This window comes from Stenella coeruleoalba (assembly GCF_951394435.1).
Source record: "Stenella coeruleoalba genome assembly, chromosome: 10".
Taxonomy (NCBI): Eukaryota; Metazoa; Chordata; class Mammalia; order Artiodactyla; family Delphinidae; genus Stenella; species Stenella coeruleoalba.
The window spans coordinates 52,860,292-52,883,820 of NC_137156.1; the positions used below are offsets into that span (position 1 = coordinate 52,860,292).

The 23,529-nt window shown below is 39.3% G+C and overlaps 1 protein-coding gene across 1 annotated transcript in view; it reads right to left on the reverse strand.

Annotated features, from left to right (window-relative positions):
* Positions 1–3,576: 3,576 nt before the first annotated feature.
* Positions 3,577–23,529, reverse strand: part of CMTM6 (CKLF like MARVEL transmembrane domain containing 6) — a 49,517-nt gene continuing 29,564 nt past the window's right edge. Inside the window, exons 3-4 of the mRNA XM_079934179.1 lie at positions 9,071–9,169; positions 3,577–6,537 (exon numbers count right to left, since the gene is read on the reverse strand). Of these exons, the coding sequence (XP_079790305.1) occupies positions 6,406–6,537; positions 9,071–9,169 (231 nt within the window). The 3' untranslated portion in view covers positions 3,577–6,405. The remainder of the gene's footprint in view (positions 6,538–9,070; positions 9,170–23,529) is intronic.

Consider the following 23,529-nt stretch of genomic DNA (forward strand, 5'->3'; position numbering starts at 1 on the left):
CCCACATGAAATTTTTGTTGTCCCTTAATCGTTTATATTTTGGGTTAATTAATTAAAGCTCCATAGGGTCGTCTCATCTTATTTTGTCATTGCCACCTCTTCACGGGAAGGTCAATTTCACTGATCGAAAGTAAGTGACAATAAAACCCTCGTGTGGTCATTCATACAAGTCCTCATTTAGAGAACAAATGGTGATGTTACCTTTGCATGGTCAGGATACCTCGATCGTTTAACAGATGTCACTGGGCAGGCAGTGCCTCTAATACTTCTTATGCTAGAGGTGATGTTTTTGGTAAATAGGTGGGGTTTGTGTTTGCAGAGTTCCTTTTACTTTTTAAAAATCTTCCTTAGGTGCATAACTGTATAAAGGTTAACGGTGTATTTGATAAATAGTTTATCGTTGGTTTTGTTTATTTACTGTCAATTATCAGTATAGCATTGGTCACTGATGTAAGCTTATGCAAGGAGAAATATTTCTTGTTACTCATTAACATTACTGCTTCTATTAATAAGTCCAGTATTAAACTAGGAGTTAATTTGTTGTTGGTATTAAGATAATTATTTTGTTGGTAATTCCATGGCAGTCCAGTGGTTAGGACTCTGCGCTTCCACTGCAAGGGGCACGGGTTCAATCCCTGGTCGGGGAACTAAGATCCTGCAAGCCACATGGTGTGGCCAAAAAACAAAACAAAAAAAAAAGAGAGAAGATAATTATATTGTTGAGCTTGAATGCCTTCTTAATTGGTGGCTGCTTTTATATTTACTCTCTAGATAAGGTTGTATCCTGTTTCTAAAAAGCTGTACCTTTTTAGATGAACATTTAGAAATACATTAAAATTTATAGTTTTTTTGGTAATTTTTAAAGTTGAACTAAGTTTCTGGACAACCAGCTATCACCAGGCTCATTAGGCTTATCACCTCTACTTATAAATCTTCTCACTGTTTTGCTACATAGGTGAGTTTATTCTGGTAAACTGTTCGTAAGTAGCTCGTCTGGCTTTGGGATATTTAACTTAAATTCTCTTTGTTAAATATTTACTAGTTAAATCACTATGCAAAAGGTAAAAGGGATAACCTTTGCTTTTTATTACTTTTAATATTTCTTTCATCATTACCTTATGGTACTTTATAATGTCAAAAAATTTTGGGGGGACTTCCCTGGTGCTGCAGTGGTTAAGAATCTGTGTGGCAATGCAGGGGACATGGGTTTGAGCCCTGGTCCGGGAAGCTTCCACATGCCGCAGAGCAACTAAGGCCGTGCACCACAACTACTGAGCCTGTGCTCTAGAGCCCACGAGCCACAACTGCTGAGCCTGCGTGCCACAACTACTGAAACCTGAGTGCCTCGAGCCCATGCTCTGCAATGAGAAGCCACCGCAATGAGAAGCCTGCACACCACAACGAAGAGTAGCCCCTGCTCACCTCAACTAGAGAAGGCCTGCGCACAGCAACAAAGACCCAATGCAGCCAAAAATAATAAATAAAATTTAAAAAATACTACTGACTAAAAAAAGCAAACTATACCACGCTGTACATTGTTTATGGATACATCTATATATATGTCAGCCAAGAAAAACAGGAAAGATATCCACCAAATTCAAGACAGTGTTTACCTTTGGAAAAGGAAAGAGAATAAGATTAGAGGTGGTGGTACTTTAAAAGTATAACTTCATTTTCTCTTTAAACAAGGGCCCTTAAAGCAAATACAGCAAAATGTTATGATCCACTAAAGCTGGGTGGTATCTACAACAAGCATTATCCTCTGTACTTCCAGTGCTTGACATATTTCAAAAATTTTTGAAGTAGCTAAATGCAAAGATATCAGGGGAAGAACAATACTTCCCACTTTTGTTAAACCAATTTTCTATGGTAGACGTTATTTGTAGAATTATAATTTAGTGTAAGAAATAAAACAAGTTTTTCTATTTTAAATTGTTTTGGGGTAGTCAGGCCTACAGAAATTTTTTGCTTTTAATTTTAATTGAAGTACAGTTGACTTACAATGTTGTAGGAATTTCTTAAACTGGAAATTTTATTTCTCCTAGCTAGGTCACAATCCTTTACATGCTTATGACAGACACTGTTGATCCCTAACCCATGACGCTTTCTCTTGCTAACAGACCAATTTTGTTCAGGTATCAGAAGGCTATAGGCTTCAAAGGATATTCACAACCTAAGGGGAGGAATCTTGATTACTTTAAGCCAATCACAGCAATTCTAGTCTCCATGTTAAAAATTGATTTGGAAACAGGCATTTAATATCTCCTAGTAAGATAAGTAGGTGAAGTCCACCAAGGGGCTTCTGTGAAAAAGGAACACCTTGAAAGGACATGGAAGAATCAACAACCTCTTCTGGCCTTTGGACATTGTTGTACAAGCAGATGATGCCTGGAGATGTTGCCACCATCTTGCGAAACCATAAAGGGTCAATCCAGAAGACAAAAACTCTCACAGCAGAAGGTGGATGGACAAGGACCTCCCTGGTGGCCCAGGGGAAAGACTCCGTGCTGCCAATGCAGGGGGCCTGGGTTTGATCCCCAGTCGGGGAACTAGATCCCACATGCATGCCACAACTATGACCCAGCATGGCCAAAATAAATAATAAATTAAAAAAAAAAAAAAAAGGTGGATGGGCAGAAAAACATGGAAAGAGCCTGGGTCCCTGGTGAGCCACTGAATTTACCAGTTGTGGAACTGCCCTACCCAGACTTCTTGTGAAATAAATTTTCCTTACTGTTTAAGACCCACTTACTTAATTAGGTTTCTGCTCCTTGCAGTTGACTGCACATTGATAAAATCACACTCTTTATCAAAAGGAAACACAAAACTGAAGAATGTACAAATTCCAGTGAGTTCTTGACGACTATAAAGACCTTGTTATTCTGTATGTCTGGAGGCAGGAATTTTGCAAACTACACAAATAGTTGTAGCTTTACCAGAACCACCACCTCAGTTTTGCTTCACACTTTCCCAATCATTGAACAGCTTGAGAGAGAATGTACCTATTTTGTTTTTAGGATTGTTGGCCACACTGAGAAATGTGATCGAGTCCAAATTTGCTTCTTTGGGAGTATTTAAAGCCATATTTAGTCCATAACATTCCTTTGTAACTCTTTTTTTTTTTTTTTTTTTTGGCGGTACGCGGGCCTCTCACTGTTGTGGCCTCTCCCGTTGCGGAGTACAGGCTCCAGACGCACAGGCTCAGCGGCCACGGCTCACGGGCCCAGCCGCTCCGCGGCATGTGGGATCTTCCCAGACTGGGGCACGAACCCGTGTCCCCTGCATCGGCAGGTGGACTCTCAACCACGTGGCGCCACCAGGTAAGCCCATTTCTTTGTAACTCTTCACACAGGGCTCCCTAAAAACGTTGTTTCAATGTGTATTCCAACTTTCCAAGAAGAGGGTCAGCCCATGGGTAGGAGTTGGACGTGTTTCTTTTCTACCCATGCCCCACGCCCAAGCAGATCCAAAGTCCAGTATTCTTACCAAGGTTGTAGAGCCAACTCCTAGAACTCTGGAGAAAGCTTTCATTTAAACACCATGTTTTTATAATAATTAAACAAACAACTGCAAAGGTGTGAACAATAAAGTGGGTTTATTTAAAAAGAAGACTACAAAATTTGACACAGATATATAAAAGACTCAGGATTTAAAATTATTAAATACAAAAATGATTGGCTATAAACAATGTAAAAAATACATTTCCCAGTCCCCAAACAGAAGTATAGCAATTATAAAATTTTTGTACTGTATGTGCATTTCCCTTATCATTTTTAAGAACCATTCTTTCTAAACAGTCTATTTGTGTAAATATAAATTTACCATAAATGTTAATAAAAAATTATTTTACATTTTAATTTACTGAGTGTGCCCTTTTCTGTAAGTAACAGTATCTTTGGTTTCAAGTTCACCTTGAAATTTTTATTTACCACAAAGACCTTTTTACTCCTAACTCCTTCTACAATAGAAGACGTAGGCTAATCAGTCATGGGTCCTGTAAAAAACAATGTGAAGAAAGGTTCTAGAGTGACCCAAAATACCAGTGAAGATATTACCTTTTGGGGGCCAGCTAAGAGGTCCATTCTGCGCCAATGAAACAAATGGAAGTGAAACCTCAAAACAAGCAGAGCTTAAGTTCCACGCCAACATGCTGTGGATGTGAGGCCAGCAGAGGACATTCCATCAAACTCAACTGAGCCCAGTGCATGACTGGGGACCCTGAGGTAGCCCAGATGGTCTGCTCTGAATCCCAGCTGGGTACAGATGATACTTAAAAGGACAACGGTATAGCTGGATGTGAAATTTGAGAACCTGCCTATCATAAGCTGGTTATCTTTGAACCCAAGACCCAGGCTATTTCTCCTCTCTCAGACAGCACACCTAGTAAAAACAGCATCCAAGATTGGTTTCATTATCTCCCAAGCAGGTAGTGGTGACATCACCTCTAGCACTAGCATCCAAGCTCTGATACAAATGGATAAGGTTCTAAGTCAGTAAGAGCAGAAGCTGTGTCCGGCCATCTGCGTCTGAAAACCATCTACAACACACAATTGGCAGATGAGAAATTTAAAAAGGATGAGGTCATTAAACTGTCTCACTGGAAACATGATTCCACTCTTTCAGACAGAAAACCGACTAGCCCAGGAGACTTTCGCCAAAGTACTGAAGGATCTGATGCATGGGCTCATTGCCTGAGCCCTACAGTCTTGAGTCAAAAAAATCTACCAGGAGGACAAGAAAGGTCTAGTCTGTGAACCACTTGGTCAGAAAGGTCCCGTTTTAAAAAAAAAAAAAAAAAAGGACCCACTTTAAGAAAGGTCTTGCTCAAAGTGCCCTGGCTGGCTGGCTCTAAGACAGACTGCCAGCAACAGACAGTTCTTCCAAATTATCAGAACTGGGTATGAAGTGTCTTCTGAGAATGGTTTGACTACTCCCTTACACCATCAGCAGTATTAAACTGGGCAGGAATCTCTGGATATTCACTTTCTTAAGAAGGTCTCCTGGGCTTCCCTGGTGGCACAGTGGTTGAGAGTCCGCCTGCCGGTGCAGGGGACACGGGTTCGTGCCCTGGTCTGGGAGGATCCCACATGCCATGGAGTGGCGGGACCCGTGAGCCATGGCTGCTGAGCCTGCGCGTCCGGAGCCTGTGCTCTGCAGCGGGAGAGGCCACAACAGTGAGAGGCCCGTGTACCGCAAAAAAAAAAAAAAAGAAAAAGAAGGTCTCCTTTGAAGAGAAACCAGAGCAATGCCTATGTGGGAACAAGAACCCTAAAGATCCTGCTCTATACTCTATGCAATTAAAAGGGCCCAAGATTCCGGAGAATCTGCCATCAAGGAAGCCAGAGCCAGAGGCCCAGCTATGCCTGATGAAGTAGTACATGGACCATTCTTATAAGGAGACAGAAGAGGGAGGCTCTCAAATCAAAAATCAAAGATCGGGGTTTTAAAAGAAGATTGGCTCCAAAGAAAACACTGAACAGAACCTGCAGAGCTGTATTAACTTCAGTAGAAATAATCATATGGCAAAAGGGAGCAAACCATTTTCTGTCTTCTAGTATGAACTCATCTCTTCAGGCATCTGGAAGTGGTTGAGGCCTACTTTTATAACTACTTTCACTGCATTGTGCAAAAGTGTATCTTATCTTTCTTTGGTCCTTAGTCATGATAGCAGTTTCTTCCATTTTTCTATCTTTCTATATAAAGATCTTTTTTTTACAAGATATTGACAAGCAAAGTACAGTATGAACATGGGGTTACTGATGCTATTGCTTTTGTAACATGTAAAATATCAACATCTCCCATACATTTTCTATTAGGCTATAAAAGGTCTCAGAAAGAGTCAATTATTATTATCCTAAAATGTTACAGTATAATTTTAAGTCTGAGTGAGATACAGTAAAGACTGGGTTTTACATTTTAAGGAAAAAAACCTAGACCAACATTTAAAATATTGATCTCTTAAATATACATTAAATTTTATCAAGTCATCGAAAAGCAAAGTTATAGTTAAGCAAGTTAATTTAAAAATGAAACCATTTCTAAATGGATAAACTTAATCATGCTGCTTATACAGCTATAAAGCATAATTTGAAAGCTAAGCCTAGTAACAATGACAGAATAATTTATCATCAGTTGAGCTATGTGATTTAAACAAACGATTGCCCTCACCTCCAAACAAAACTTCATCTGACAGAAGTTTCAACTGTTACCAAAAAATATACACGTATTTTTTAAAACAAAAAGCCCTCTGGCCCAATTTGTGGTGACTGACACACAGTCCAATCAATACTGATCAAACTGCCTTTCTGCCTTGCGCTCCAAAAGAAGTGGTTTAATGATGACAGACTCTACAAGAGCTTCTGCCAGGGCTCAGGCACCACGCAGTGGCAACATAACACCTGTTCCCTAGAGTCCCTGAGCATTAAGTGGTTCATTAACAGTAGCCTCAGGTTTTCTTGGCTGGGGCTCCTTACGTTTTTCATAGACCATAAGGAAAAAGTCAGACAGGAACACAAAACTTGCTAGAAATCCAAACACCTGAGGAGGGAAAAGGGGCAAAGATTATATGAGGAATGCTGCAATATACTCTCACATTTCCTACTTGGCTCTGATCGTGTTTTATACAAGCAAGACAATTCATCAATTTATCTTATACACATCATTCTTAACATCAGTGGTTAAAAATCTTTTAAGATCAAAAAATGGAAAGAAGTTACAAAAAAAGAATTCCAGAATAATGGCCATTAGTCAAGGTCACAATATATTAATGTCCTGTCTTGTGTGTGTGTGTATGTGTGAGGTGCCAATCTATGAAGCTAAGGTTAATAGATGAAAAACAAAATCCTATAACATGACACAAAACACTGGATTGTTAGCAATGGTTTAGACTGACAGATGAGAAGAGCAGGCAGCCACGCCTAGGTAAAAATGGAAAAGGTTATTTGTATCAAAACAGAAATTCTATTTTGAAGATACTTTTAGGTTAAATGGTTCAATTACCTAAAAAATATTTTCCAGCTCACTGTCACACTGTAATGACACAGCAACATGACGCCACTACCTACTACCTCTTCCTTAAATCACTTCCTCATTATACTCTTCTAACATCTAATCAAACATTCTGAGAATTCTGTCAAGAGACAGAAGCCCATGGTGCAAATTCAGCTTCTTCACTAGAAAAACCCTTAAGGAAGGGGGCCAAAGAAGTGCTCTGTAAAAAGAGAAAATCGATGTAGGTTACGGCTAAAGTCCCAATTCTAAGGCTCCAGCTCCATGAAGTTTAACATTTTGTTGTCATTTGCTGCAGTCTCTTGCCCTTCACACCCCATCCCTCTATTCTGCCTCATTTCACTGTAAAGCAAACGGAGCTCCCTATTCATTAATTCACCTGGATGTCCCCAACACATCCAACCAAAATGTAATTATCAATTCCACCCCTCGAAACCCAAGTCCCTTCTCCACTCTGGAGTCTGTATTTTGGCTTGATGGCATCTGTCCCCTTATTTGACTGGCAAATTTATTTGACACTTTAAAGGCAGATCAGATGTCATCTTGTCTACGAAGACATCTCTGACCACCTTAGAAAGCTCTGGTCCGTACAGGACCCTCTATGCATATAACCCAAATGATCTTCTAGCTCTTCTGCTCACATCACAATTTTTAAAAAAATGGACTCCTCACCCATTTCAGTCTGTATAACTTTCATAATTTAAATAGTTGCAAAAGGTTAATTTCCAGCAGATTATAAATACTGAGCTTTTAAACCACCAGTCACTCTTAAATATATCTAATGAAATCTGAATACTGTAACATTCTGACATACCACCTAATTAAAACACATAAATAAGCTTTTTTTTAATAGCTGGTAATTTTAGGACATGCTTTCTTTCCCCCCACGAACTCAACATTTCCTCAACTTTATTTTACTTCCTCCACAGGATTTTACAGCAATACATTTTTATACTAGAAAGTATTTTACTGATTCACCCTATCATACTCTTCTGCAACAAAAATATGATTACAAACAAATTAAGCATAAGGCTTTTTTTCTCTTCAACTGGTTCATGTATCCATGACTAAATATTACTTATTGCTAGAATGCATCAAGGTTCGGCATTAATTTTATTGTTTTGTTTTTATACATGTAAGTACTAAGAAACCGTGTTCACATAAATAGGTAGATACGTTATAGCCATCTAATTCTCTGAACTCCTTTTGAGTTGTTCTATCATAAAAAGCAGTTTTAATGATCTATTAGCCGACAGTTCAATTAATTACAACTTCAATTTTCTTATGAACAAAGCATTAATTGGAAATCAGCTGACTAGTAAGAGGACTTGTTAACCAGTTGTTAGTTGTTCATGTTCACAGCACTGGCACCAATTAAGTCCATGATCCTTGATTTGCAATTCTGAAGTCCAAAAAGCAACAAAAACTCGAAGTTTCATGATTTACTTGGCTGAAAATTGACACAAGGTAAAACTCTTAACAGTCTTTATCTATCTCTTTAACTGTGAATATTCAGATGCTTCAGAAAAATTAATATGTTGGATTACAAGGTGCTGCCCAGGCCCTCTGAAGGTGTGTAATACAGTATATGCACAGTATTACCTTTCTAAAGTGCAGAATATTCTGAATTCTAAAAAACATTTGGTCCCTCAAGGATTTCAGATAAAAACATTTACTTATCTATCTCTTATACTAGGCTGAACTTTGGGGTCATTTCTCCTGTCTATTCTCTACACCTAAAACAGCATGTGATATGTAGGTGTGTTTCTGTTGAACCAAAAAGGGGAGAAATATAAGATAATCAAGTCAATTTTACCACTTCCATTAGCAATAAAGTTCATATGTGGCTTCAATGGATTTTTGTTAACAAAACTCAAATTCTAAAGACAGGTTCTAGGTTTTTAAGGCTATCATATTTATTTGCTTTTAGGCCTCTAATCAAATTACACTAAAAAATAAGTTAAAAGACAAACCACTCTCCCTTATTGTATAACCTGTCAAGTACTTTCCAAATTCCATATTTCTAAGCAAATAAAAATAAGCGAAGATAAAAGGTACTTACAATTGCAGCAAGTTCAGCCGGGGTACTGTCATGTGTCAAAGCGAATAAGATGGATGCCACCAAAAACACCAATCCTGTTCCCACAGTAATATAAAAATCCTATACATACACATAAAACATAAGGAATACAGCATGGTTAGGGTGGCTGAAAACAAATGTTTTAATTTTTAACTTTTAAAAAACTTCAGTGACTTTTTTTCTTGACTCAAACTTACATACTTTAACTTCTAACTTTTCAATAAGCCTGGTATTTGATAAATACCCTGTAAAGGAACACTATGCACACTCTGGACAGGGCATATTCAGAGAGTACATCACAAGATAATGTTTTAATAAAAATAGTTCTCCATTATTACTTATTTGTGGAATCTAAAAAGTAAACAAATGAGTAACAAAGACCCACAGACACAGAGAATAAACTAGTGGTGACCAGTGGGGAAAGGGAAAGGGGAGGGGCAAGATAGGGGAAGGGGATTAAGAAGTACCAACTATCATGTATAAAATAAATAAGCAACAAGGATATATTGTACAGCACAGGAAAATCTAGCCGTTATTTGCTAATGAACTTTAAATGGAGTATAATCTATAAAAATATTGAATTGCTACGTTGTTCACCTGAAACTAATACAATATTGTAAAATCAATTATATTCTATTACAAATAAATAAAAATGAAATAAAATAAAAACAGTTCCCCAAAGGTCATGCATGTGTGTGCTTATCTTTTTCTCTAGGATGTATTAATTTTTAAAAAATATTCATTTATTTATTTAGCTGCGCTGGGTCTTAGTTGCAGCACGTGGGGACTTCGTTGCTGCGTGCAGGATCTTTAGTTGTGGCATGTGGGATCTAGTTCCCTGACCAGGGATCGAACCCAGGTCCCCTGCATTGGGAACACGGAGTCTTAGCCACTGGACCACCAGGGAAGTCCCCTTTCTAGGACATATTAAGATCAAAGCCAAAGGATTTATTAAATCCCACATTACTTCCAGCAAAGAACAGCATTTTTCTTCCCTTTCAACATAATCCATGCTAGGATGGCCTCTCTGAGAGTACTTCAGTGCTTTTAAAGCACTTTGGAAAAGAGAGACTCAAAAGGATCACCCATCATTAACTAAAGACACTTAGGCTTTCTTGGAATAGCATGTTGTTTTTCAATTGTGCCAAGTGGGTAATCAAACATGAGCTTGTATGATGAGATTATCTACTACATAAAAGCATCCACATCTCATCATAGTGCAGCTTACAGCAATGGAATTCTTCATCGTTTCCAAGTGTTCTCTCAGGCATCAACTCATGAGGCTCGCTCTCAAATGCCAAGTGAAAACAGAGCTTGACATATACATACTTGATTCAGAGGAGAAATGGGAAAAATGATAGCCACTCCAAAGTGTTTTAAGTTTGATATTTTTTGAGTTTTCTTAAATGCAACCTCCACTAAACCTACTATCAGTAAAACTACCCAAAACAGAATTAACTATTTTGTTAGTTCACTTAACACTTATAAGAAATTTCAGAGATTTCCTCTTTGCTTCTAAAAGAGGTGTTTTTCTGCAGCACTTTCTCTTTTTTTCTATTCCTTTGAAATGAATATTATTTAAATCTCTTACATACAAATATAAAACTCTATTTACTAATATTTGGAGTACACTCAAGGAGGTATTAAAACAAGACAATCATTTTGAGACAGAACAATGTAGTATTCAATAAACATGGGTTCTAGAGCGAGACTACCTGAGTTCACATTCCAGTAATATTACTTCTTAGCTACATGATTGAATTAGTTACCTAATGTCTGTGTGCCTTTGTTTCTTCATCTGCAAAATGAGAGTAGTAACAATATCGTATTCATAGGTGATTCTATAGATTAGAGTTAATCCATGGAAAGTGCTCAGATCAGTGCCAGAAACACAATAAATGTTCCATAAACATTGGCTATTGTTATTCTTGATACAATGGGACCTGCAAGAGCATGGGATAGAAAAGATTCTCTTTCCAAAAAGATTACTGTTCCTCCCTAGACACTACCACCACCACACACTCAAAACATTTTCTCTAAAACAGAAAACTCCTTACATAAAGATTTTTTTAATTTAAGTATATTAATAAGCAGACAGTAAAAGTAATTTTTAAACCATTCAAACAAACATGACTTCCTTACGATGTTAGGTGAAAAGTAGAACATACATACTCTACAATTACAACTATGTTTAAAACTTTCTATAAGACCCAAAAGGCATACAGTAAAATATTTACAAAAGCTATTTTAGGATGAAATGACTAATTTTTCTTTTTTTCCCCAGTATTTTTTTGTTTTTGTTTTTTTTTGCGGTATGCGGGCCTCTCACTGTTGTGGCCTCTCGCGTTGCGGAGCACAGGCTCCGGACGCGCAGGCTCAGCAGCCATGGCTCACGGGCCCAGCCGCTCAGTGGCATGTGGGATCTTCCCAGACTGGGGCACGAACCCGTGTCCCCTGCATCAGCAGGCGGACTCTCAACCACTGTGCCACCAGGGAAGCCCTCCTCAGTATTTTAAAATTAGTATTTACTCTAAAATAACTTTTTAAATGCTCAAGTTTGATGTAATAAGTGCTTTACATTTTGCTTAGTTTGACCATTATACTAAACTGGAAAATATTATATTGTTTCTTGTCAAAAAGATCAATGTTCTTAAACACTACAGATGCAGCACTAAAAAACTATAAACATTTCTAAAAATATTTTTATGGACAGTAGTGCTATTTGCTGTTGAGATAAGAAATGAAAAAAATATTTTCAATCTTTAATGTTTAAAATATAAATTTACACATTCAAGCTACAAATCAACCAGCTCAGATGCTAGTGAATTTTTCCCTTGTTCAAATCTTATCACATACTAATCTGTAAAAAGGACTTTTCAAAGATTAAAAATATAATTAACAAAAATTCTAAGATATTCTCTGCATCCTCTTCTTAATACGTATTTCATAAAACAAATGGGTTCTGTTGTCATTGCTATACAAAGACTCTTGTGGTGACGATATTTGCCATGATAGCATCTAAAGTTACTAGGGCAGTGGTTCTAGCAGCATTCTGCCTAGGCCACATGATAGACTGCAGAGTGTGAGAACTTTCCTGGGTTCAAATCTGTTTATTTTCACCCTCACTGTGTAACTTTGGACAAGTTACTTAACCACTCTCAACCTAAGTTTCTTCAACAGAAAAATGGAGCACTGAGGTGTGAAGATTCTAAATCACAGCACATAAAGTGCCTGGCACACAGTAAACACTGACAGCAGCTATTATCGGGTAAGATAACGGGAACTGTCATATATTGGCCATACCAAGAACTGCACGTATGTGTTCATCAAAGGCTTAATGGATTTGATTCAGACTCTACCTGTTTTTCAAAGTTATTTTTTTAGCTGTTTGGTATCAACTTTTTGTTTTTTAATTTTTCAAACTTAAAAGAATCATTATATATATATGTATTTTTTATTAAAGTACAGTTGATTTACAATATTGTGTTAGCTTCAGGTGTACAGCAAAGTGATTCAGTTATATTTTTTCAGATTATATTCATTATAGGTTATTACAAGATATTGAATATTGTTCCCTGTGCTACACAGTAATTCCTTTTTGCTTATCTATTTTATGTATAGTAGTTTGTATCTGTTAATCCCACAACCCTAATTTGTCCCCTCCTCCCTTCCCTCTCCACTTTGGTAACCATAAGTTTGTTTTCTATGTCTGTTAAGTCTGTTTCTGTTTTGTATACAGATTCTTTTTTAAGATTCCACATATAAGTGATATCATATAGTATTTGTCTTTCTCTGACTTACTTCACTAAGTTTAATATTCTCTAGGTCCAGTAACTAACATATTACTGCAAATGGCAATATTTCATGCTTAAAGAATTAAAAGAAGGGGATAGGAGCTCCAGTCAAGACAGCAGAGTAGAAGGATGTGGAACTCACATCCTCCCACAAATACACCAAAAATACCCCTACAAATGGAACAGTTCCCACAGAACACCTACTGAACACCAGCAGAAGACCTCAAACACCTGAAAGGACAGGAAAAATCTCCATGTGACCAGGTAGGACGAAAGGGAAAAAAAAAAAGGGAAAGCAGGACGGGATCTGCGGCCATGGGAGGGAGCTGGAAAAAGGAAAGGTTCCCACACCGTGGGATACCCCCTCACTGGCAGGGAGATCAACCAGGACAGAAAGGGAGCTTCAGGTCTGTGGCAGGCAGAACAAACAGAGACCTGCACAGACAGCCGTGCCACCGCCCTGCGCATTCCAGCCTGAGATGCACATCTGCTGGTAGGGGAAGGGGCTGGGTACTGAAACTCAGCGTTTAGAGGACAGAACAGGGAGAGGGCTGCTGTTGGCTGTGTGGAAACAGCCTGAAGGGGCTGGAATGTGGTGTGGTCGCAACTGGGGATGTTTGCGGAAGAAGCCCAGGCCCGTCACAGAAGTGAAGCGCCATCGTTAAGTGGCGTATGAGGAGGCAATGGAGGCCGCCATAGTAGCCTCTTTCTCACGTGCCAGCCCCCACCTTGGCAGGCTCCAGGCGAGCGCACCCCAGCCACCGCCTTGGGGGCTCCTGCCTTGACAGGCTCCGGTGAACCAGCCGCTGCCTCGGCGGGCTCCGGGAGCAAACGCCAGTGGGTTGCCCACACACAGAGGCAGAGCTGAAACCACAGCTGGACCCCAGCGGCCACGAGACTTAGGAGGTAGGGCTGAAATCTCTCCCTGCAGCTGTGCAAGCCTCAGACTTACACCTCCACTGCCAGCCGTGTAAGTTCAGCACCTGCAGGACATCCGAGGGACAACGGGTCCTCCCATGGCTTGGACAGATCTGGCCTTAGCAGCTGTGGGCTTTGTGGGCACATGCATGTGGGGACTGGGCTGGGCCAGGGTCTGAGCTGCCTCTATAGCCCCCATAGCGGGTCCAGGTGCACAACTACTATAGTCCTGGAACCTGACTTCAGTGGATCTGCGTTGGTGGCCTTGTGAAAACAAGGCCAGGGGGACACCAGGGCTGACTGATGGCATTCCCAAGGTTGAGACAGGGGCAAGGGCAGTGCCAGCAGCAGTGTACTTTGTGAGCCTGCACAACGGGTGACAGGTGAGCACACTCACATGTGAACAGATCTAGCAGAGAAATAGTCAGTGGCTCCTCTCCCAATGGGAGCACGCCAATCCCACCTACCTTGCACCATCACTCAGAAATGCATCTGGGGGCTTCTACTCCAACAGCTAGGGAACAAACCCAGCCTCTGATAGAGCAGTGAAAACCACAGAGCAAGGAGGAGGCCCCACTCAATATCCAGTGCAGGTTCTGGTCACCACAACACCAGTCACACCTAGCAAGGGGATAATAACAGCTAGCATACACCGAGGAAAGAGGTGGCAGGCATCCAAGCTAAAAACAGCCCTCACACCAAAGAATATCAAACCCACAAAGGCTACACAGGAACACCCCCACATAAAAACAGCCCTCCAAACCACAGTAGATAATTGTTTGTCCTCAACTCATAAAGAGAAATATAAGTAAAATGAAAAAGCAGAGGAACCATTCCCAATTAAAAGATCAAGAGAATTCCCCTGAAAGAACAAACAAATCAGACCTCTTCAGTCTAATAGACATCAAGTTCAAAAAGGAGATAATGAAAACACTGAAGAAGTTAAGGAGTATTGATAGAAATGCAGATTACTATAAAAAGGAACCAAGAAAAATTAGAGAACTCATTCACTGAAAGTTGAGCTAAAGGCAATGAATAGTAGAACGAATAATGCAGAAGAACAAGTGACCTGGAAGATAGAATAATGGAAATCACCCAATCAGAACAGCAGACAGAAAGGCAAATGAAAGAACAAAATGAAAGCAACATAAGAGACCTGTGGGATAATACAAAGCATGCCAATCTATGCATAACTGGGATCCTAGAAGGAGAAGAAAGAGAAAAGGGAATTGAAGATGTGATGGCTGAAAACTTCCCAAACCTAGAGAAGATAGCAGATATCCCAGTACAGGAAGCACAGAGAGTCCAGAACAAGATAAACCCAAACAGACCTACACCAAGACATATATCTCTACAGAAATGTTGCAGGCCAGGGACTTCCCTGGTGGTCCAATGGTAAAGAATCTGCCTTCCAATGCAGGAGACACAGGTTTGATCCCTGGTCGGGGAACTAAGATCCCACATGCTGTGGGGCAACTAAGCCTATGCACCACAACTACTGAGCCCATGCACCTCAACTAGAGAGAGAAAACTCGCACACCACAACTAGAGAGAAGCCCATGCACTGCAACGAAGAGCCCACACACTACAACAAAAGAAGATCCTGCATGCCGCAATGAAGATCCCACAGGCCACAACGAAGACCCAATGTAGCCTCCCCCGCCCCCCCCAAAAAAGGTGCCTATGGAAAAAAAACAAAGAAATGTTGCAGGCCAGAAGGAAGTGGCAAGATACATTCAAAGTCCTGAGAGGGAAAAATCTGCAACCTAGGATACTCTACCCAGCAAGATTATCATTTAGAATAGAAGGAGAGATAAAGAATTTCTCAGACAAGCAAAAACTAAAAGAATACAGCAATACCAAACCCATCCTAAGGGAAATATTGAAAGGTCTTCTCTAAATAGAAAAGAAAAATCTATAGAAAAGAGAAAATCCTAATCAGAAAGTAAATCACTTAAGTAAGCTCATATATAGATTTAAAAAAAGACAATCAAAAATTTCTGTGGAAGTGATGATAACCACAATGAACAGCAAAAGGAAGAACATGAAGATGTAAAAGAAGACATCAAAATCATCAAATGTGGGGGAGGAGAGTAAGAAAATGTAATTTCCTAGAATGTGTTCGAACCCATATGATTATCAGTCTAAAGCAAGTGGGAAGGGTTAATATACTTGAAAAACAGGGCAACCACAAATCAAAAACACACAATAGGTTCACAAACACCAAAAAGAAGAGAACATAAGCATAATACCAAAGAAAGTCTTCAAACCACAAAAGGAAAAACAAAAAGGGACAAAAAAGATATATAAAATCAACGGGAAAACAAGGTTTAAAATGGCAATAAATACATATCTATCAATAATTACTTTAAATGTCAATGGACTAAATGCTCCAATCAAAAGACACAGAGTGGCAGACTGGATGAAACGAGCCTACATACACTATGCTACCTACAAGAGACCAACTTTAGGGACTTCCCTGGTGGTGCAGTGGTTAAGAATCCACCTGCCAATGCAGGGGACCGGGTTCGAGCCCTGGTCCAGGAAGATCCCAGATGCTGCGAAGCAACTAAGCCTGTGTGCCACAACTACTGAGCCTACACTCTAGAGCCTGCAAGCCACAACTACTGAGCCTGTGTGCTACAACAACTGAAGCCCATGTACCTAGAGCCTGTGCTCCGCAACCAAAGAAGCCACTGCAATGAGAAGCCCACGCACCGCAACAAAGAGTAGCCCCCGCTTGCCGCAACTAGAGAAAGCCCATGCACAGCAACGAAGACCTAACACAGCCCCCAAAAATAAATAAATAATTAAAAAACCAAAAAAGACCCACTTTAGGACAAAGGCCACATATAGATTTAGAGTGAGGAGTTGGAAAAAGATGTTTCATGCAAACAAAAACGACAAGTGGGGGTCGCAATACTCCTATCAGACAAAATAGACTTTAAAACAAAGGCTATAAAGAAAGATAAAGAACACTATATAATAACAGGATCAACACAAGGAGAGGATATTACACTTGTCAACATGTATGTACCCAATATAGGAGCACCCAAATACATAAAACAAACACACACATAAAGGGAGAAACTGACAGGAGTACAGTAATAGTAGATTTTAACACCCCACTCACATCAATGGACAGATCTTCTACACAGAAAATCAATAAGGCAACAGAGATCCTAAGTGATACAACAGAACAGACTTAGTTGATATTTTCAGGACATTACACCCCCAAAAAGCAGAATACATATTCTTTTCAAGCGCACATGGAACGTTCTCTAGGATTGACCACATACTAGGGCACAAAACAAGCCTCAACAAATTTAAGGGTATAGGAATTATTTCAAGCATCATTTCTGACCACAACAGCATGAAACCAGAAATCAACAACAGAAAAAGAAACAAGAAAAAAACCAATTACATGGAGACTAAACAACGTGCTCCTAAAATAACCAATGGGTCAATGGTGAAATCAAAGAAGAAATTAAAAAATACCTCGAGGCAAATGACAATGAAAACACAACCATACAAAATCTATGGGGAAATTCCCTGGTGGTCCAGTGATTAGGACTCCATGCTCTCACTGCTGAGGGTCCGGGTTCAATCCCTGATCAGGGAAGTAAGATCCCACAAGTCATGTAGCGCAGCCAAAAAAGATAAACAACATCTATGGGATGCAACAAAAGCAGTTCTTAGAAGGAAGTTCATAGTGACACAGGCCTTCTTTAGGAAACAAGAAAAATCTCAAGTAACTTAACCCACCACCTAAAATAATCAGAAAAAGAAGAACAAACAAAACCTAAAGTCAGCAGAAGAAAGGAGATAATAATGATCAGAGAGGAAATAAATAAAATAGAGATTAAAAAAATAGGAAAAAAAATCAATAAAACCAAGAGTTGGTTCTTTAAAAGGGTAAACAGAATTGATAAGCCTCTGGCCAGGTGCACCAAGAAGAAAAGAGACAAGACCCAAATAAGCAAAATAAGAAATGAAAGGGGAAAAATCACAACTGATACTGCAGAAATACAAAAAAAAAAACGTAAGAGAATACTGTGAACAATTATATGCCAACATATTTGACAATCTAGAAGAAATGGACAACTTTCTAGAAACATACAGCCCACCAAAATTGAATCAAGAAGAAATAATTTGAACAGACCAATCACCAGAAGTGAAACAGAATCTATAGTAAAAAAAAAAAAAAATCAAACCAAAAAAACTCCCTACAGGGACTTCCCTGGCTGTCCAGTGGTTAAGACTCCATGCTTCCAATGCAAGGGGCAAGAGCTTGATCCCTGGTCAGGGAACTAAGATCCCATATGCTGCATGGTGTGATCAAAAAAAAGAAACCAAAACTCCCTACAAACAGAAGTCCAGGACCAGATGACTTCACAGGCAAATTCTACCAAACATACAAAGAAGAACTTCTACCAATTCTTCTCAAACTCTTCCAAAAGACTGAAGACGAGGGAACACTCGCAAAGACATTCTATGAAGACACCATCACTCTGATACCAAAATCAAACAAAGATACCACCAAGAAAGAAAATTACAGGCCAATATCTTTGATAAATATAGAGGCAAAAATTATCAACAAAATATTAGCAAACTGAATCCAACAACACATAAAAAAGATCATACACCATGACCAAGTGGGATTCATCCCAAGTTCACAAGGATGGTTCAACATATGCATATCAATGTAATACACATTAACAAAAGTCAAAAACCACATGGTCGGGCTTCCCTGGAGGCGCAGTGGTTAAGAATCCGCCTGCCAACGCAGGGGACACGGGTTCAAGCCCTGGTCCGGGAAGATGCCACATGCCACAGGGCAACTAAGCCCATGTGACACAACTACTGGGCCTGTGCTCTAGAGCCCAAGAGCCACAACTACTGAGCCCTCATGCTACAATTACTTAAGTCCATGCTCCTAGAGCCTGTGCTCCACAACAAGAGAAGCCACCACAATGAGAAGCCCGTGCACCACAACTAAGGGTAGCCTCCACTCACTGCAACTAGAGAAAGCCCACGTGCAGTAGGCTTTATAATATAGCCAAAAATAAATAAAATAAATCAATTAAAAAAAAGAGAAAAAATAACATGATCATCTCAATAGATGAGAAAAAGCATTTGACAAAATTCAACATCCATTCATGATAAAAACTCTTACCAAAGTGGATATACAGGAACATATCTCATCATAATGAAAGCTGTTTATGACAAACCCACAGCCAATATAATACCCAACAGTGAAAAGCTGAAAGTCTTCCTGCTAACATCTGGAATAAGGATGCCCATTCTCACCACTTCTATTCAACACGGTATTGGGAAGTCCTAGCCACAGCAATCAGACAAGAAAAATAAATAAAAGGTATCCAAATTGGAAGGAAAGAGGTAAAATTTTCACTATATGTAGATGACATGATACTAAACATAGAAAACCCTAAGGACGCCACACAAAAACTACTAGATCTAATACATGAATTCAGCAAAGTAGGCAGGATACAAGATTAGTATTTAGAAAACAGTTGCGTTTCTTTACACTAACAATGAAATATCAGACAGGGAATGTAAAAAAACAATACCTTTTAAAATAGCACCACTACCAACAACAACAACAAAAAAACCCCTAGGAATAAACCTGACTAAGGAAGTGACACACTTACATGCTGAGAACTATAAAACATTAATAAAGGAAATTAAAGAGGATTCAAGGAAATGGAAAGATATCCCATGCTCTTGGATTGGGAGAATACTGTTAAAATGGCCATGCTACCCAAAGCAATCTACAGATTTAATGCAATCGCTATAAAATTATCCATGACATTTTTCACAGAACTAGGACAAATAATCCTAAAATTTATATGGAACCATAAAAGACCCAGAATTGCCAAAGCAATCCTTAGGAAAAAGAACAAAGCAGGAGGTATAATCCCCCTAGACGTCAGACAATACTACAAAGCTACAATAATCAAAACAGCATGGTTGGGCTTCCCTGGTGGTGCAGTGGTTAAGAGTCCGCCTGCCAATGCAGGGGACACAGGTTCAAGCCCTGGTCTGGGAAGATCCCACATGCCACGGAGCAACTAAGCCACAACTACTGAGCCTGTGCTCTAGAGCCCATGAGCCACAACTACTGAGTCCATGTGCCACAACTACTGAAGCCCACGTGCCTAGAGCCTGTGCTCCACAACAAGAGAAGCCACCACAATGAAGAGTAGCTCCCGCTTGCAGCAACCAGAGAAAGCCTGCGCGCAGCAGTTAAGACCCAACAAGAGCCATAAATAAATAAATAAATAAATTTTTTAAAAATTAAAAAAACAGCATGGTTTTGGCCCCAAAACATGTGGATCAATGGAACAGAGTGGAGAGCCCAGAAATAAACCCAAACACCTATGGACAATTAATCTTCAACAAAGGAGGCAAGAATATACAATGGGGAAAAGACACTCTCTTTAGCAAGTGGTATTGGAAAAGTTGGACAGCCACATGCAAATCAATGAAGTTAGAACACACCATCACACCATACACAAAAATAAATCCAAAATGGCTTAAACACTTAAATATGAGACATGACACCATAAAACTCCTTGAACATAGACAAAACATTCTCTGACATAAGTTGTACCAATCATACCAGTCACCCAAGGCAATAGAAATAAAAGCAAAAATAAACATATGGGACCTAATCAAACTTATAAGCTTTTGTAAAGCAAAGGAAACCATAAACAAAACGAAAAGACTATACCTATGGACTGGGAGAAAATATCTGCAAATGATGCGACTGACAAGGGCTTAATTTCCAAAATATACAAACAACTCAAACAACTCAATAACAAAAAAAGCCCAATTAAAAAATGGTCAGAAGACCTAAATAGACATTTCTGCAAAGAAGATATACAGATGGCCAATAGGCACAAGAAAACATGCTCATCATCGCTAATTATTAGAGAAACGCAAATCGAAACTACAATGAGGTACACCACCTCACAATGGTCAAAATAACCATCATTAAAAAGTCTACAAATAATAAATGTTGGAGTAGGTGTGAAAAAAAGGGAACCCTCTTACATTGCTGGTGGGAATGTAAATTGGTATAGCCACTATGCAAAACAGTATGGAGGCTCCTCAAAAAACTAAAAATAGAGTCACCATATGATCCAGCAATTCCACTCCTGGGAATATACCCAGACAAAACTGTAATTCAAAAATATACATGCACCCCAATATTCACAGCAGCACTATTTCCAAAAGCCAAGACATGGAAACTACCTAAATGTCCATCAACAAATGACTGGATAAAGAAAATGTGGTGCAGGGAGCCTGATTCCTCTACCTCCATTTTTCTTTCTGAAGATTGCTTTGGCTACTCAGGGTCTCTTGTGTTGCCATACAAATTGTGAAATTTTCTGTTCTACTTCTGTGAAAAATGCCATTGGTAGTTTGATAGGGATTCCACTGAATCTGTAGATTGCTTGGGGTAGTATAGTCCTTTCCGCAAAGTTGATTCCTCCAATCCAAGAACACGGTATATCTCTCAATCTGTTTGTATCACCTTTAATTTCTTTCATCAGTGTCTTATAGTTTTCTGCATACAGGTCTTTTGTCTCCTTAGGTAGGTTTATTCCTAGGTATTTTATTCTTTTTGTTGCAATAGTAAATGGGAGTGTTTCCTTAATTTCTCCTTCTGATCTTTCGTTCTTAGTGTATAGGAATGCAAGAGATTTCTGTGCATTAATTTTGTATCCTGCTACTTTACCAAATTCATTGATTAGCTCTAGCAGTTTTCTGGTAGATACTTTAGGATTCTCTATGGATAGCATCACGTCATCTGCAAAGAGTGACAGCTTTACTTCTTTTCCGATTTGAATTCCTTTTATTTCTTTTTCTTCTCTGACTGCCGTGGCTAAAACTTCCAAAACTATGTTGAATAATAGTGGTGAGGGGCTTCCCTGGTCGCGCAGTGGTTAAGAATCTGCCTGCCAATGCAGGGGACACGGGTTCGAGCCCTGGTCCAGGAAGATCCCACATGCCGTGGAGCTACTAAGCCTGTGAGCCCGTGCGCCACAACTAGTGAGCCTGCGCTCTAGAGCCTGTGAGCCACAACTACTGAGCCCACGAGCCACAACTACTAAAACCCGCATGCCTAAAGCCCAGGCTCTGCAACAAGAGAAGCCACCGCAATGAGAAGCCCGCGCACCGCAACGAAGAGTAGACCCCACTTGCCGCAATTAGAGAAAGCCCGCGTGCAAGAACAAAGACCTAATTCAGCCACAGATAAATAAATTTTTAAAAATAAATAAATAATAATGGTGAGAGTGCACAACCTTGTCTTGTTCCTGATCTTAGTGGAAATGGTTTCAGTTGTTCACCGTTGAGAATGATGCTGGCTGTGGCTTTGTCATATATGGCCTTTATTATGTAGAGGTAAGTTCCCTCTATGCCTACTTCTGGAGGGTTTTTATCATAAATGGGGATTGAATTTTGTCAAAAGCTTTTTCTGCATCTATTGAGATGATAATTTGGTAACATGGTGTATCACATTGATTGGTTTGCGTATATTGAAGAATCCTCGCGTTCCCACTTGATCATGGTGTATGATCCTTTCAATGTGCTGTTGGATTCTGTTTCCTAGTATTTTGTTGAGGAGTTTTGCATCTACGTTAATCAGTGATATTGGCCTGTAGTTTTCTTTCTTTGTGACATCTTTGTCTGGTTTTGGTATCAGGGTGATGGTGGCCTCGTAGAATAAGTTTGGGAGTGTTCCCCCCTCTGCTATATTTTGGAAGAGTGTGAGAAGGCTAGGTGTTAGCTCTTCTCTAAATGTTTGATAGAATTCGCTTGTGAAGCCATCTGGTCCTGGGCTTTTGTTTGTTGGAAGATTTTTAATCACAGTTTCAATTTCAGTGCTTGTGACTGGTCTGTTTGTATTTTCTATTTTTTCCAGGTTCAGTATCGGAAGGTTGTGCTTTTCTAAGAATTTGTCCATTTCTTCCAGGTTGTCTGTATTGGCATATAGTTGCTTGTAGTAATCTCTCATGGACCTTTGTGTTTCTGCGGTGTCAGTTGTTACTTCTTTTTCATTTCTAATTCTATTGATTTGAGTCTTCTCCCTTTTTTTCTTGATGAGTCTGGCTAATGGTTCATCAATTTTGTTTATCTTCTCAAAGAACCAGCTTTTAGTTTTATTGATCTTTGCTATCATTTCCTTCATTTCTTTTTCATTTATTTCTGATCTGATTTTTATGATTTCTTTCTTTCTGCTACTTTGGGGCTCTTTTGTTCTTCTTTCTCTAATTGCTTTAGGTGTAAGGTTAGGTTGTTTGAGATGTTTCTTCTTTCTTGAGGTAGGATTGTATTGCTATAAAGTTCCCTCTTAGAACTGCTTTTGTTGCATCCCATAGGTTTTGGGGCGTCGTGTTTTCATTGTCATTTGTTTCTAGGTATTTTTTGATTTCCTCTTTGATTTCTTCAGTGATATCTTGGTTATTAAGTAGTGTACTGTTTAGCCTCCACGTGCTTGTATTTTTAACAGAGTTTTTCCTGTAATTGATATCTAATAGAGCATTGTGGTCGGAAAAGATACTTGATATGATTTCAATTTTCTTAAATTTATCGAGGCTTGACTGGTGACCCAAGATATGATCTATCCTGGAAAATGTTCCATGAGCACTTGAGAGAAATGTGTATTCTGTTGTTTTTGGATGGAATGTCCTATAAATG